General features: G+C 34.8%; 2 protein-coding genes across 2 annotated transcripts in view; both read left to right on the top strand.

The window, feature by feature from the left end:
* Positions 1-16,243, top strand: part of LOC139119529 (protein mono-ADP-ribosyltransferase PARP14-like) — a 22,622-nt gene extending 6,379 nt beyond the window's left edge. Inside the window, exons 6-14 of the mRNA XM_070683370.1 lie at positions 557-664; positions 1,490-1,663; positions 2,511-2,684; positions 3,279-3,386; positions 3,982-4,180; positions 4,646-4,891; positions 7,649-7,737; positions 14,614-15,360; positions 15,561-16,243. Coding sequence (XP_070539471.1) covers positions 557-664; positions 1,490-1,663; positions 2,511-2,684; positions 3,279-3,386; positions 3,982-4,180; positions 4,646-4,891; positions 7,649-7,737; positions 14,614-15,360; positions 15,561-16,243 — 2,528 coding nt within the window. The remainder of the gene's footprint in view (positions 1-556; positions 665-1,489; positions 1,664-2,510; positions 2,685-3,278; positions 3,387-3,981; positions 4,181-4,645; positions 4,892-7,648; positions 7,738-14,613; positions 15,361-15,560) is intronic.
* The window catches only part of LOC139120347 (protein mono-ADP-ribosyltransferase PARP14-like), an 82,561-nt gene continuing 73,495 nt past the window's right edge, over positions 7,505-16,570 (top strand). Inside the window, exons 1-2 of the mRNA XM_070684687.1 lie at positions 7,505-7,737; positions 14,614-16,372. Coding sequence (XP_070540788.1) covers positions 16,288-16,372 — 85 coding nt within the window. The 5' untranslated portion in view covers positions 7,505-7,737; positions 14,614-16,287. The remainder of the gene's footprint in view (positions 7,738-14,613; positions 16,373-16,570) is intronic.

Here is a 16,570-nt window from a genome sequence, read left to right on the forward strand (position 1 = left end):
AAAGATTTAATAAGATATAACTATTTTGCAACAACATGTATGACTTTGAAGGACATCTCATACGGACAAAAGTAAAAATTTGGTGCTCTATCTCATTTTAGAATCAAGACTATACCATTCAGATCATACCTTTATATCTTCAAAGCAGATCTTGTCTCACATTCATGGCAAGCAAACTCCCTCTTGACTATCGAGAGCTTATGAGATGTTGTTATGAGTAAAATATGGATTGCAACTAAAAAGAACAATTTTGATGGATAAGCTCAAGCAACCAAAATTTGTTATTTTTGTTACTCTTAATAACTGTGTCACTTAAAGTAGACTTTATACATTTCAAATGAAAGTCAAGCATGATTCATATTGTTCCGGAAAAGCCTTATGACTGTCATTTATCAATTTGAAATCACATCATATCTGCAGGATAGTCATCCCAGGAAGATATTCTACATTGCAAATGAAATAAAAAATAACTTCCAATAAAATATCAAAGTGTCAATGTCAAACAGGAAAGCTGTATGATGTAACCAATGACAGCATAATTATTCTTCACTTTCAGTGGCAGAACGTGTTCTCAGCCGAGACAATCACAACTGGGAAGGTTCAACATTGACAGTGCAACAATTTTTACCCCCTGTGAAACAGCCTGATAAGGAGGATAAGCAAGGTATTTGCTTCAACACATATTCATTAGTGTCAACTTGGGTTTGTTTTTAATTAAATACACTTTTTACTCTTGATTATTTATTATATGTCAGAATGTAACAGAGAGACTGATATATGTGGCAGAAAAAGTATATTCCTCCAAGCAGTCTAATACTTCATATAGTGTACTTAATAGTTAATGCAATTTGCTGATTGCATGTACAGCAGATATTAAAGTGAATGGATTCACTGAAACTGATTCAGAGACTCCGAACAAGATTCAGAGACTCATTGCAGAACAAGATTATATATTGGTTCAAATGTGAAAGGTATATACCTATGTGTATACATGGAGAGACTCAAAGGATTACAGCCAGACCAGATGTTGAAAATACTCCCATATGTTTAATAACATGCATTGTTTATAAACTGATTATGTGGATCTCTGACAAATATTCCTACAGTATCTGATATTATGATCAACATCAAAGGTGAAATTCATCAAACTTCTTTCAGTCATTCCAATAGAATTAGAAATGTTTTATTTTTTGAAGGGCACCTGTATATGCGCCTGAACATTAATAAGAAACATGAAAGTGCAAGAATACTGCATGGCACAAATCAATACATGGAAAAGTGTTTGCGTTTGGATAGTCATCAGCTACAACAAGCATATGCATTTTGGGTACTTCAAGAAGTACAGTAAATCTCCTTTTACCATGAATTCCTTTCATGATGCCTTTATTTCCCTGGTAAAATTTGAACCTTAAGTGAGGATTTTATCGGCTAGAACAAAGGTTAACATCTAATGCTAAATTTTCTTTGACCTTTTTTACATAATCTTTAGGTGCTGCTCAAGTTGACCTTTGTAAAATTCTGGTAACTGGTTTCAAGAAAGGTATTTCTAGAGAAACATTGGAACTGTATTTTGAGAGCCAGAGGAAATCTGGTGGAGGTCCAGTGTTACAGTCTGAAATGATAGACGATGGAACATTTGTGATAACATTTGAAAGTTCTGAAGGTAAATATACATTCCTGTTTTAATGATTTGTCATTGGCCACAATTTTTAACACAACTGACCAAAGGTCTATTGTGTTTTTGTGGTTGGGTTGATCATGTCGGACAGTGAGCAATTTTCTGTAAACAACAAAAAAGCAAAAATCGCCGAACAGACTGTATTGATATTTTGTACAGACTTTTAGACCGTGGTGAATGTTGCATTTTTGTGAAAATGGAGCTAAACGGAACAGTGGGTCATTTTGTTTGTGAAAAGCCTTATGACTGTCATTTATCAATTTGAAATCACACCATATGTGCATGATAGTCATCCCAGGAAGATATTCTACATTGCAAATGGAATGTAAAATAACTGCCAATTTATAGTGTCAAAATGTCAAACAAGGCAAGCTGTATGATGTAACCACTGACAACACAATTATACCGGTACATTACTTTCAGTTGCAGCACGTGTTCTCAGCCAAGAAAACCACTCCTGGGAAGGTTCAACCTATATAGTGAAACCATTTGCCCCTTCTGTGAAACAGCCTTATACAAAGGATAAGCAAGGTACTAGCTTTTAACATCCCTCTTTTTCTCTCATCAACTGCTCAGTGTGTGAATTTTTCAGTAAATATTAGTCTGCTTTTATTTTTGAAGTTAAACACAATTACATTGGTCATTTTTTGATACAAAAGAAGCACAGCGAGACCTTCTTTTAACACAAATGTCTATATTAATATACCGTATATGTAATACCATCATGATTGTATCCCTAGAAAGATTTGAACCGTTTGCTGAGATTTATTCAGCCAGAACAAGGTTAAAATATAATGCCAAATTTTCTTTGACCTTCTTAAACAATTTTTAGGTGCTGTCCAAGTTGACCCTTGTAAAATTCTGGTCACTGGTTTCAAGAAAGACGTATCCAAAGAAACACTGGAACTGTATTTCGAGAGCAAGAGGAAATCTGGTGGAGGTCCAGTGGAAGATTCTGAAATGATAGATGATGGAACATTTGTGATTACATTTGAAAGTTCTGAAGGTAAATATGTATAAATGTACCTATTTTAATGATTTGTTATTGGACACTACTTTACACTAGCATTAGTAGGAGTTTTATGTAATTATAGTTATGGTAAGGTGTGAGCAAATCTAAACTTCATGTAGTATATATCTTTTGTAATCTTAAAGGGTCCTTCCTTACTTTTTGTACAGCCAGCAACTGCAACAGACTCTTTAATATTGAAGGTAGATTGTAGCTTGCATGATCTTGCTATGAGCACAACTGCACAGAAGAGAGTTTTTCTTTTATTGAATTAAGCTGTCATGAACTCAAATTCAAGTTTTCCCTTTTGATTCAGTGTAACATTTTTCTCCTACATAGTTCCCAAACTTGTCTTGTATGGAATTTGAAAAAAGGTTTGTATTTTTTTGGTTTGTTGAACTAGCATGTTCAAGGAAAACTCCAGATGACAATATGTGAACTAGTGTCTTTGGTAAGCAGACTGTATCAGGATCCTTCATGTACCACCACTAAATGTGAACAGCATAGACTGTAACTACACAATGTGATAATCATAATTATTTAATGTCTTGTATATAACTCTGAAATAAATTATTCTTTGCTTACTTGCAGTGGCAGAACAAGTTCTCAACCATCCAGTCCACAAAGTGGGAGGATCAACTTTGACAGTGAAACAATTTATACCCACTGTACAATGCATTGACACTAAGGATGAGGAAGGTACACATTTTTATGCTGCTGCTCCAAGGCATATCTTTCAATATAATCTTACGCAAAAAGAGACTGTGTTCCACATCAGTTTGTTTTAATATTTATTTCAAATAAATATATATATATCCAAAATAAAAGGACACTTCCCCGGGCAAATGTATCTTAGGATTAAATATATGCAGTCTATAGTCCTGAAAAGTGACCACAATATATCAACATCTGGATGTGTGTCTAAATTACAGCTGCATTCAACATTCCTTTTCTATTTCCTTGTGTTGGTAGTTTGATCTGATGAGCTGACACAAAAACAACTAAAAAAAAGACCTAGAATGAAGAACAAATCTAGAATGCTTGTGGCTTTACATCTTGAAGCATTTTGTTAGTTGATAAGTTTGGTTCCAAACAGGAATTGAAACAGTATTGCCGCTGAGCATTGCAACATAGTCACCTACCCTGCAACTAATGTTAACACATAATAAATGTTTTAAATCTTGTTTGCAAGTTGGTCACATAGTCTTTACTGCACAAAGGATCCTTGGCCAGCATAAAGATAGATAAAATGATGATACGGTAAAAATTATTCTCTCTTCACGCAATTTATTAGAGAGTGATCAAGAAGAAGAAGCAAATCGTACTATAGAGGTGAGAGGGTTCTCAGAGGAAACAGGCGTAGAAACACTGGAGATGTACTTTGAGAGTAAAAAGAGATCAGGTGGTGGTCCCATCGAATCAATTCGGATGATTAATGATGTCATGGTTGTCATATTCGTAAGTCCAGATGGTAAGAAAGTTGATTTTACAAAGTATTGTAACTTTGTTTCTAAAATGTAACATTTTGTGAGTAGCTATTTTTAACAATTTGCAACAAGGTGATATATGTGATATTGTGATTTCTATCGTTGGATTTTTCAAATCAACACACATTTTATGAAAAGTTTTTTCTGTCACTTCTCCATGATAGCAACTTGTTGAAAGTTCTGGAAAAGCACAGGGATAAACATAATGACAGCAAATTTTCTTGTGATGCAACATTGTATGATTTTCATTAAAATGTATCAATAGTATTAAACATGTTATAGAGATTAAATCCTGAAAAGCGAACAAACACAACTAATGAGGTGGGAATTAGTATGAAACAAAAAGATTTATGTCTCACCTGATGTAAAAGAACTTAAAATCATAAATCCTTGCATAGTTTTATGGTCAATTAGAAGTTAAATCTGTAAAGGAAAGAGTAAGTCTTATTGAAATTACTTCAATTCTTGCAGTAGTGGCAAGAGTACTCAAGAAAAACCACAAAGTGTCCGGAGTCAAGCTTTCTGTAAAGGAACCTGTAAAGAAGAAAAAGAAACCCAACTACCGAGAGACAGAAAGAGTTTTCTTCTCAGAGGTTTGGTTGAAGGGACATCAAGAGAGAATCTTGAGTTGTATCTGGAAAACTGCACTGGTATAGTTGATGATGATGAAGAACCAGAATTGTTTTTTGGTGAAGAACCAGATGCTGTACTTGTCAGGTATCCTGTAGAAATAAAAGGTAAAGTGGAATAAAAGTTTAGCAATTCAAATTCAAACTGGACCATCTATCAGTTTTTATAATCTGAAGCAAAGCGTACATAGTTTCTGCTAATATAAGTATTTTTACATTTAAAATTTGCATGCAAGATATATACATGCATGTTTTTAAGGGCATGTTCTGTGTGCTTATGTGAATTAACAGCATATTGTGATATCAAGAAAATACGGAGTACATGCATAAGGTCACTCAGTGTACAAAATGACAACAATACATAACTGCAAACATGTAAAGAATTACCTCTTAGCTGAATGCAAACAGATAATTTCATTTTGACCTCTAGACAAAACAGTTTTTAGCTCACATGTTCAACATGTTTACCTCTTAGCTGAATGCAAACAGATAATTTCATTTTGACCTCTAGACAAAACAGTTTTTTAGCTCACATGTTCAACATTAGCTTATGTTGTACTGATATCTGTCTGTGTGTCTGTTGGCTCGATATCTCAAAACAGGTGATCATATCAGAATCAATTGTTACATACTATTACTAGATTCTATTCTAATAGCAAGAACTGATTACATTTTTATGGGTGGGGCTTGCATATTTTATGCTTATATGCATAATTAATATTTTAGAAATAATGAATATACATCAAGAACAGCTCAACAAAATTTGATGAGATTTGCTACAAATGTTGATCAATCTAGGGTACATCAGCTTTGAAATATATTAAAGGGTGACATGAAAGTAAATTGCTAATTTGCACATTTGATGATCTTTCATAATCTGGATTATGTGGAGCGCAGTTAACAAAATTGAAGATACTATGATATAAATTATTGGAAGTCATTTAGCATTTTTGCTTTAGCTAATTACTAATTTGCATATTTAATAAACTTTCCTAATTAGGGATATATATCTTGATTGACTTGATCAAAGTTGACGAAACTTGCTATGTACATTGAGGATACTATGATATAACATTATTGAAAGTGAATTAGCAATTTTACTCAAGCTAATTTTTTTTCTTATAAGTGACATGAGACTGGAAGGACCTGAGCAAAGTTTATGCAAATTACTATGGGTTTTGATAAAAAATGAAAGACATTTTGCATTTCTGAGTCACTTAATTGATAATTTGCATTTTTATTGAGAATTCAAAACTGAAAGGATCGAACAAGTTGAAAGTACTATGTGTATTGATGATAAAGTTTTATAATTATTTAATAGCAGTGAAAAAATTTTGCATTTTTGCATCAGCTAATATATGATGTACATATTTAATTAGCTTGCACAGTTTGGCATATAAAGCTTGAAGGATTTGACCAAAGGCAATTAGACTTGCTATATAAAGTGGTGATACAATGACAACATTCGAAGAAATTTAGTATTTTTATTTCAGCTAATCAGTTTCTGGTATACTTAATGATTTTGAAATAAATAAATAGGGAATATTGTTTATGATGTTGACATAACAATTTCAATGGAGTTGCAAAGTTGTGGCTAAAGATTCAATTTACAGACTACTGCAATATGCAATGCACAGTTCATACCTTGTTCCTATTCCAACTTGCTTTAAAAATTGCCACAATGTAAGGGAAAGCTGCTATCTTTTTCTATTTGAAAGACACTGCAAAGTAAAATTTCATTTCAAAAGCTTGCATTACGTCCAAATTTTATGTAATAGTGTATGTTCAGCCATGATTGGAAAGAGTTATAGTCTTGAATTTTTGAACTTATTTCACTGGTACAGACCATAAAATGTTTCACTGAATGTTTAATCTTGTTTGAATGCAATTAGAGTTCAGGTTGCACACAGTGACCGGTATTTCAGCACGTTTCAAGAAGTCAAACAACACAAACTCCTTTTCATAGCTGACAAAATTCATGACGAAAGCTCAAAAAAGTGCAACTTTGGCCCTTCAAGACTATGCATATAATAACTTTGTGTATCAAGAAACTCAATTGATAAAGTGGCTGTAAAATTTTGATCATCTCACTCTTCACATGTGTCATTTGATATTGAGCTGTCCTGAGCACACACATATAGCTAAAACAAGTTTGTTGCAATCAGGCTGCTCGGTTGAAATGAAAAAATTGTGAATTCATTCAGGAAAGTAAACCACTCGGGTTACATAAAATGTTTAATTAAGTGATTAATCTAACAGTAGGTTTTCACATGCATGTTGTGCCTTCCATTAAAACCCATGGAATTTTGTTCAGTTTTGATACAATACTCTGCTACTTTTGAGAATTACAGTGATATTTTTGTAAGCCAAGTTTACTCTGTACATCACAGTACATAAAGCAAAAAAATACTCATTCTGATATTTTTTAAATCAATTCACTCTTTGCTATTCTATATCACTTTCACTTTTGTGTTCCTCTCAGCATAATACTCTTTTACTGATCTTTTCAAGTTTCCGTTAAGCGATGAAGAACAACACTTCAATTTGCTTGTTTAAGATACTAGGCTTTCGTATTGCATGTAACCTCAAGCTAAGTTTAAAAATCGTTTTATACAACGTGCTGTAAGTTGTGCAAGCAGTGTTTCATTTCCAATTAAATGAAATTTTTAAGTGACCTCTTTATGTTATTATTTTCAAGATTATGAAAATATTGTGAAAAGAATCACAAAGAAGAAATTAAACAAGGCTAAGATAAGTATTGAATCAGTGTATCTCACAAACTGTATCTTGGTTACAAATGTTCCATCAAATTGTACTGAGGATACAATCGACTATACTTCGAAAGCACGAAGAAAAGTGGCGGTGGTGACGTTGTGGACATTGAGGTGAACATGGAGAAGAACACTGCTCTTGTCAGTTTCAAAGACTATAAAGGTGAGTTTGGAGAAAATGACAAGCTGAAAGCAATTTAAGTTGTGTTTTTCCTCATCTGATATGGTAAGGTTAGGTGTATTGTGCTTGTATGTTTGTCCACATGTTTGTATTGCTTTTGTAAGAAAGTCTCCCTAACTTATCAAGTTGGTTTGCTATTTAGACTGTGGGTGTCAAGATGGAATTTCTCAAATATATGTTATGTTAGTCTCTTAAATGTAAAATTGAGCTTATGCTGTGTGAGCATGGTCAAATTCGGTAAATTCTGGTAAAAAATGCAAACTCAATAACCATTGGCTTATTGCTTTGGTAGTTCTCATGTATTGATACCAAGGGAAGTCCTGACTAAGGTTTGTTCAAATTAACATTAAATTTGCCTATGAAATTTCTCACTATTAAATGTTAGCTCTGCTGTCAGCAAAGCGGAGCACACTGTCTGGTGTTTGGTGTCCTCTTTCAACTTTGCACTCTTCTTTGAAAGTGCTGCTCAGAAATCTTTCACATTTGGTCTACAAGTCATTCAGAATAATCATTCATAGATTTGTTAGAATGATGAACTTTGCATATCTAATATTTTTTAACTGATTTGGGTTAAACAGCTTCTTCTCGGAAACCACTGGACTGACAGCTTCAATATTCAAATTGTGGCTTAGGATGCCTACAATACGTTTTAGGAAAATTACCATAAAATATGGACATGTAAACTTTTGCAATTTTTTCCAATATTTTGCTCAATTTTCTTTGAAAATCTTCTTTGTCCTTCAAAGAGCAATCAGTCATTGTTTAAAGTTGCCGGGGATATTTCTCAGTTTTGTTTAAACGGTGATGAAAGTTGCATAAATTTTGTCCCAAATTTTCGTATCTTCCGATAAAAAATTTCTCTAGACTTCTAGTTTATGGCTTTCAAATTCTCTGTGTACCTTCTTTGGTATTTTCTTGTAAAGTTGTGTAAAAATTGGCATTAAATTGAATATTTACCTTTTGTTATCACTCTTTTGTCATTTTTCCCATATTTTCTACAATTTATGTTTCTGAAAACTGTAACATTAATTTGATAGCAATTAAATTTTGTCTTTAAGTTTCATGTCAGGAATAACCTTGTTCACTCTTGTTCAAATGAATATGATATTTCAATATTCAAATTTTTTGCTCACGTGTTGACACACGTGGGCATATGTCGCAGCGATGTCTGGCTGTCTGTGTGTGTGTGTGTCTGTCTGTCTGTCTATCTGTCTGTCTGTGTATCAGATCAGAATCAAATCTGGAACATAGATTCAGTTTGCAAATGGCAAGAACTGATTAGTTTTTGGTGGGTGTGGCTTGCTTACCTTTTGCTCATTTGCATAATTAATGATTTTAGAAAAACTGATATATATTGACAACGACTGCACATAATTTGATGAGATTCACTACAAATGTTGATCACACAAAGATATATCAGCTTTGAAAGATATTAAGGGGTGACGTGAAAGATAATTACTAATTTGCATGTTTAATGAAATTTCCTAATTAGGAGTATATATCTGAATTTACTCGATCAACATTGACGAAACTTGGTATGCATATTGAAGATACTATGACTTAACATTATTGAAAGTCATTAAGCATTTTTACTTCATCCAAATCCCAATTTGCATATTAATGACCTTTTGAAATTAAGGATATATATTTGAAGTTACAAGACCAAAATTGATAAAACTTGCTCTGTACATTAAAGATACTATGATAGAACATTATAAATGTCATTAAGTATTTTTACATCTGCAAATTCCTAATTTGCATATTTTATGAACTTTCCTAATTAGGGATATTGGTCGGAATTAACGAGACTACAGTTGATGAAACTGGCTATGTACATTAAAGATACTATGATAGAACATTATTGAAAGTCATTAAGCATTTGAACTTTAGCCAATTCCTTATTTGCATATTTAATGAACTTTCATAATCAGGGATATTTATCTGTATTGACTAGACCAAAGTTGACGAAACTTGCTATGTACATTAAAGATACTATGATACGACATTATTGAAAGTCATTAAGCATTTTTACCTCATCCAGCTCCTAATTTGCATATTTAATGAATATTTGAAATTAGGGATATTTGAATTCACATGACCAAAATTGATGAAACTTGCTATGTACATTAAAGATACTATTATGTAGGCTAACATTATTGAAAGGCATTAAGCAATTTTGCTTCAGCCAATTCCTAATTTGTGTATTTAATGAACTTTCCTAATTAGGGATATATACTTGGATTTATTTGATCAAAGTTGGCATAACATGCTATGTACATTGATGATTATTCAAGATTATACCAATATTGGAAGTAATTTCGCACTTAAGTTTTCATGTCAGCTAATTTATAGTTTGCATATCTAATGAGCTTTCAAAGTTTGGAATATATAGTTTGAAGGACTTGACCAAAGGCAATTACACTTGCTATGTAAAGTGGTGATACAATGACAGCAGTCAAAGAAATTAATTATTTTTATTTCAGCTAATTGCATATTTGAATACTTAATGACCTATAGAGTTAATCTGTGGTGAATATTGTTCATTATATTGATCTTAATACTGTCAATGAAGTTGCAAACATGTGGCAAAGGTCAAAGTTACACATAACTGCAATATATAATGAAACACGTGAGCATTTACAGTTCATATCTGGCTAGGGTTAGTTTTCTCATTTTTTTGTTTTCATTTTCAATATGTACCTTCTTAGGGATGCCTTCATGTAGCGATGTTCAAATCAGCATAAATTTGCATATACTTAGAATAAGAGCTATATCAGCTGCTAGCTCATTTGATTCTCATGTGTTTTAAGAAAGTTTTTACTCTGATTTTCTTCTTGTATGATTATGCTTTAAAATGTTTCTTTTATATTCCCCGGTTATGACCTCATCATACTTCATGAAAGTAATTATCAAATTTGCCACTTTGATAAAGGTTGAATGATCGCTTACCTTAAATTACTTTTGAAAAAACAGTATCATTGACTCTGTTTTTTCTTTTTTTTGTGGACTGGGGAGGGGGATGTTTGTGTGTGTGGTTAAAACATGTACCTTTACCTTCAAAGGTAATTGTCCAATAACTTTCCGATTTGACTTGTAGGGTTCTGTAGATGACCTCTTTAAGATTCAATTTATGATCGTAAAATTTGCCTGTGTGCATACATACATGTATGCCAGTTTCCTTGTATTTTTTTAAAAAGATCTTTATGGATTCGGTCGGTGGCATTCAAACTAGGCATCTCTAAAACACACTTGATTCTGATCAAATACGATTGGAAAACAAGAGTCATTGATATTTGTTTACTTTGGTATTTTGATATTTTTGGTCAACAATATTTGACAACTTGTTCTTTGAGTGTGATGGTGTTTTTTCACTTTTGTCAGCCTCAAACAGTGACAAATTAGTAACATTATATCTTTAGTTGCCAACCTTGCTTGAAGAGGTGCCAATTTATGGGCACACAAAACATGAAACATAACTCTGCAATGATGAAACAATTTTAGAGAAGAAATGCTATTGCCATGATGGTATTTATTTTGAATACTTAGCAATGTTAGTTTTGTTTTCACATTTATTAGTCCCCACGGACACCGTCCGGGGGACTTATAGTTTGGTCATGTCCGTGCGTGTGTGCGTGCGTGCGTGCGTGCGTGCGTGCGTGCGTGCGTCCATTCACGCAGATATCTCAGAGATGCAAGAAGCGATTTCATTCAAACTTGGTACAAGGATTACTTCATATGTCACACAGATGCACGTCGATTTGTTTTGTGATACGATCCAATATGGCCGCCAGGCGGCCATTTTATTACGATTTTTTCATGTACAGAGCCATAACTCAGACATGTTTCAACCGATTTTATTATAAGTTGGTACAAGGACATTGACCAATGTCATAGATATACACGTCATTTTGTTTTGTGATACGATCCAATATGGCCGCCAGGCGGCCATTTTATTACGATTTTTTCATGTACAGAGCCAGATCTCAGACATGTTTCAACCGATTTTATTCAAAGTTGGTACAAGGACATTGACCAATGTCATAGATATGCATGTCGATTTGTTTTGTGATACGATCCAATATGGCCGCCAGGCAGCCATTTTATTACAATATTTTCATATACAGTGCCATAACTCAGACATGTTTTAACTGATTTTATTCAAAGTTGGTACAAGGACATTGACCAATGTCATAGATATGCATGTCAATTTGTTTTGTGATACAATCCAATATGGCTGCTGTGTGGCCATTTTATTACGATTTTTTCATATGCAGAGGCATAACTCAGGCAAATCTCAACCGATTTTATTCAAAGTTGGTACAAGGACATTGACTTATGTCTTACATATGTACGTCAATTTGTTATGTGATACGATCCAATATGGCCGCTAGGCAGCCATTTTATTACGATATTTTCATGTACAGAGCAATAACTCAGACATGTTTCAACGGATTTTATTCAAAGTTGGTACAAGGAGATTGACTAATGTCATACATATGCATGTCAATTTGTTATGTGATACGATCCAATATGGCTGCCTTGCGGCCATTTTATTACGATTTTTTCCTGTCGAGGGCCATAATACTCTAAGGCATATCTTAACCGATTTTATTCAAAGTTGGTACAAGGACATTGACCTATGTCATACATATGCAGTGTTTCCCCTGGGTTCCAAAATCTTGTAGCAAATTTGGCTAGAAGCCCTAAAAAATTATTCGCCAAACCAGATATTCAATTAGCCAAGCCGATACCACTGATCACAAATGACGTCATTTCTTTCTCATTAATATGCAAAAATAAATATTTGTCTGCATTTTCCGTAAGAATGACGGAAATAAACCCTGTTAGTGCTACTATGGATACTAAAAGTAACACCAATTTATGGTTCAGATTACAAGGTGCCAACATCATCCACGCATACAACATAAAATTTGTCCGAATTTCAAGCGACACTTGTCCAAAGTTAGCTGACTATATTCGATTCAGTAACAAACCTGAAATCGCTCTCGTGCGATACTGTACATATCGCTACAGACATCGGCACCAAACCTGGTTCAGCATACTAGTTTTTTCAAACGAATCAGATATCCATTATCGTAGCAGTTCGAAAGTAAAATACTCTCAGACTTGAGAAATATGTGCATTTTTTTAGACTTCCAATACATTTGCTTTACGCTTGAAGTTTAGCAAGCGAAGCTCGGACAGCGCACAGCGTATCAATGGCGCTTGGGTCAGGGGTCATCATCAAAGACGTAAGTGTGTATTCACAGCCACTTGAATCATGCCATGGATCGCGGAAATCACGGATCATAAATCCAAATGTTCACGTCTATTATGTAAACAGAACCGTAAAATATCAAATATATACCATTTTGATATGGAGAAACATCTTTTTGTTTCACTGACGATCAAGTTAAATGCTCAAATATCGCGACAAGACTTAGCGTATTTGCACGATGTGAATGCGGAACTTGGCCGACTCAGCGGACGAGCGAGCGCCTTCTCTGAAAGTCTGTATACGATGTCACGTCACAATACACCACGGTCCGTGATACACTGAAAATTGCCGCGAATTTATATTTAAGGAAGCCAATTCACACAAGTTTCTAACGCCAGTAAAGGTATTTTCTTGTTGGCAGCAATACACCAGGAACATTTTCGCTATTCAAGTGTGCCTTACTCGCTCTACGTTCTAAAAAATGCCATGCGTATGCATGCCGCTACCTTCCTTTCCAAATTCACGGTCGACTTTCCTACATTGATCATAATCTTTCTTTCCATTTCATAGCTTTACTTGCACGTAGAATGTGTGTTGTAGGGGTGGTTCCCCCCATATTGGTGGAGCAGCCAAAGTCAAAAAGGAAAGTTTGCCGTTTTTGCTTAGTTTCACAGTCACTACGATCCTTCAGTGTTGACGATGACATGGCTGTCACTGCACGGAGTTATCACATATTGCGCGTAGTCAAACCCAAAACTTCGCAACATTTTAGTCAACTGGTCATGATATACATGCGGTACTATTGATTTGTGAGTTATTTCGTTACAATTTATTCATACTGTATGTGTTACAAATAGGATCTCCTGACGCATAAGGTCGGGGATGTAGAGAGATAAAGCATGACAAGTTGAATGCAGGACATCGATGTGCGCGCGGACAGACAAAGTGATGACGTCATAGTGCAATTTTCGATTCGCAAGTTTGGCTAACTTTTGCCAAAATCTTCTCGCCAAACGCTACTTTTTTCTCGCATTTGCGATTTGGCGAGCGGGCAGCGGAAACACTGCATATGTATGTCAATTTGTTTCTTGATATGATCCAATATGGCTGCATGGCAGCCATTTTGTTACAATTTTTTCGTGTCCTTAGCCAAAACTTGGGCATGTCTCAATTAATGAAGAGGACTCTATCCTCTTAGGACATGCAATCAAAGTACCCATTAACAAGTGGGGACTGTGTCATCAACGATGACTTGTTTTATCGATAAATGTACACGTAAGACGGTAATTTTTCAAACTGTTAAACAGTAATAGCGGGAAAAAGTACACCACATTATAGGAATACCCCACTTCCCTACTTAGTTATCAGAGGATTAATTTCACAGACCTGCCTTTCCTACAATGGCACCAGCTGGATAAGATAAACGTAACAATGGAACATTAACACCTTGGGGGATTAAAAGTCTTCTGTTTGTCACCCGAGTTGGTCAGGCAAGGACCCGGGTTTCAGGTACCATGCAAGTTAATGCAGTCTTTCCCTAATGAATTTGTGTCATGAAGGTAAATGAAATTGATATCTTGTTTTCGAAAGTTGATCACAAAAATCAAAATGTTATTATGTTTTTTTTCATCTGTCCTCAGTCCTAGAGTCAGTGTTATCCAGACAACATACATTGAGTAAAAAGTCAATACAAGTTCAGCCATACTATGAATGCCTTGGAGAAGTTGTGAGCAGGGATGAACCACCAGCTCGAATACCAGATCCAATGACACTGAAAGGCCCTCAATTCTCAGTTCTCAGTTATATCATGTCTAAACAAGAGCTGCTGTCGGAACTGAAGCAAACTCTATCTAAAGTCTATGCTCAGCATGAGTGGCCTGCCGAGGGAAAAGACAATGCTATTCTTCTCATTCCAAATTTTCCCAAGAATGTTGAAAATCAGTTTCAAAAATGCAAAGCTTGGCCAAAGGAAGTGGAAACAGCACTTACCACATATTTGAAGAATTTCAAGTGCATTGACATCCCAGTGCTGGAAGGTATCTGGCTTCAAGTGATTAGTCAGAAGGATGGATGGGCTACAGGAGATGTGGATGTGGTGGAAGATCAGGACTCATCACAACTTTTCATCAGTGGAAGGACAAATAGTGTGGAACAAGTTGAAGACAGAGTGAAACGTGTTATTAAAGACATTGAAGAACAAATGCAGAAAGCTAAGCAAATGATCAAAGACACTTCAAAGCTTAATGGTACCAAGATCAAACAGCTTATGATGTGCAGTTTTGCCAAAATGGTAATGCACAAATTTCCAGATGTAACTGTGAAACTAACACCAAAACACAACCAAGTGACATTTGAAGGTCTTCCAAATGATGTCACCTCTGCAAAATGTGAGATGTATGAAACCTTGAACAACATGCCAAAACTGAGAATCAAACCAAAAACACAGTCTCAGCTTCACTTTCTACAGCAAACAAACGCAAGCCAGAAAGTTTATGACATATTCAAAGAAAGGAAAGTGCAAGCTGTTTACTTTGTTGAAAATGAAGAGGTGGTCCTATCAGCCATGATGAAAACATCTTAACTCAAGCCTGTGAGATATTAAGAAGGACCATCATAGAGGAAAAGGTGATCCTGAAGCCACGTTCACAAGCTGCCATTCAAAAACAGGAATGGAATTCATTGGTGCAGAAACTAGAAGATGAACACACTCTTACAGTAGTCATTCCAAGACATAACCAACATGCTGTATTGGTCACTGGTTTTGAGACATCTGTCAAATCCGTGTTACCTCAACTTCAAGATTATATAGCCGTGAACACTGAAGTTGATGAGTCAGTGAAAATTGAAAATGGTAGAATGCAGTACATTCAAACCTACGCAAAAGATGAAATCAGCAACATACAGAAAGGGGCAAAGAGGCTACCATTACGAATGAATATTCAAAGCAAAGGTCACTTTGTCATTTTGACGATCAGTGGAACAGAAGATGATGTCAAAATAGCAGCAAAAGAACTACAACAGCTGGCAGATAGTGTGTGTCGACGTCCATATCCTATTAACAAACCTGGGATGGCCAAGCTCTTCATGGGAGACAAAGGTAAATCATACTTGAAAATGACAGAAGATCAATTTAAGTGCATAATTGATGTCAACAATCCATCTGAAGAAGATTCTACAATGGCTGATAGCAGTCATGAAGAAGACTTTGAGGAGATTGATTTTCCAAAATCTCAGCAAACAACCTATCACATTCTTGTTATTACACACTGAAGGACAGGAGAAGAATTGTGGTTGGGAAAGGTGACCTAACAAAGATGCATGTAGATGTCATCGTCAATGCAGCAAACACAAGCCTTGATTCCTCCACTGGTGGACTAACAAAAGCAGTTGCTGATGCAGGTAAAAATTGGTTAATCTTGGTTTTTGAGTCTGCTCCATTGTATCTGCTGTTTGAAAAGTATATAAACAATACAGTACTATAAGACATTTTGTTGTATGAATAAAGTTGCCAATGCTACAAGGTTATTGATAGGTTGAACAAAGATCCCATGATACAACATCAGCATACATGTAGTTGCTGTATATTGTCTAAGAAAT

The sequence above is a fragment of the Ptychodera flava genome, chromosome 20, assembly GCF_041260155.1.
Source record: "Ptychodera flava strain L36383 chromosome 20, AS_Pfla_20210202, whole genome shotgun sequence".
NCBI classification, from domain to species: Eukaryota; Metazoa; Hemichordata; class Enteropneusta; family Ptychoderidae; genus Ptychodera; species Ptychodera flava.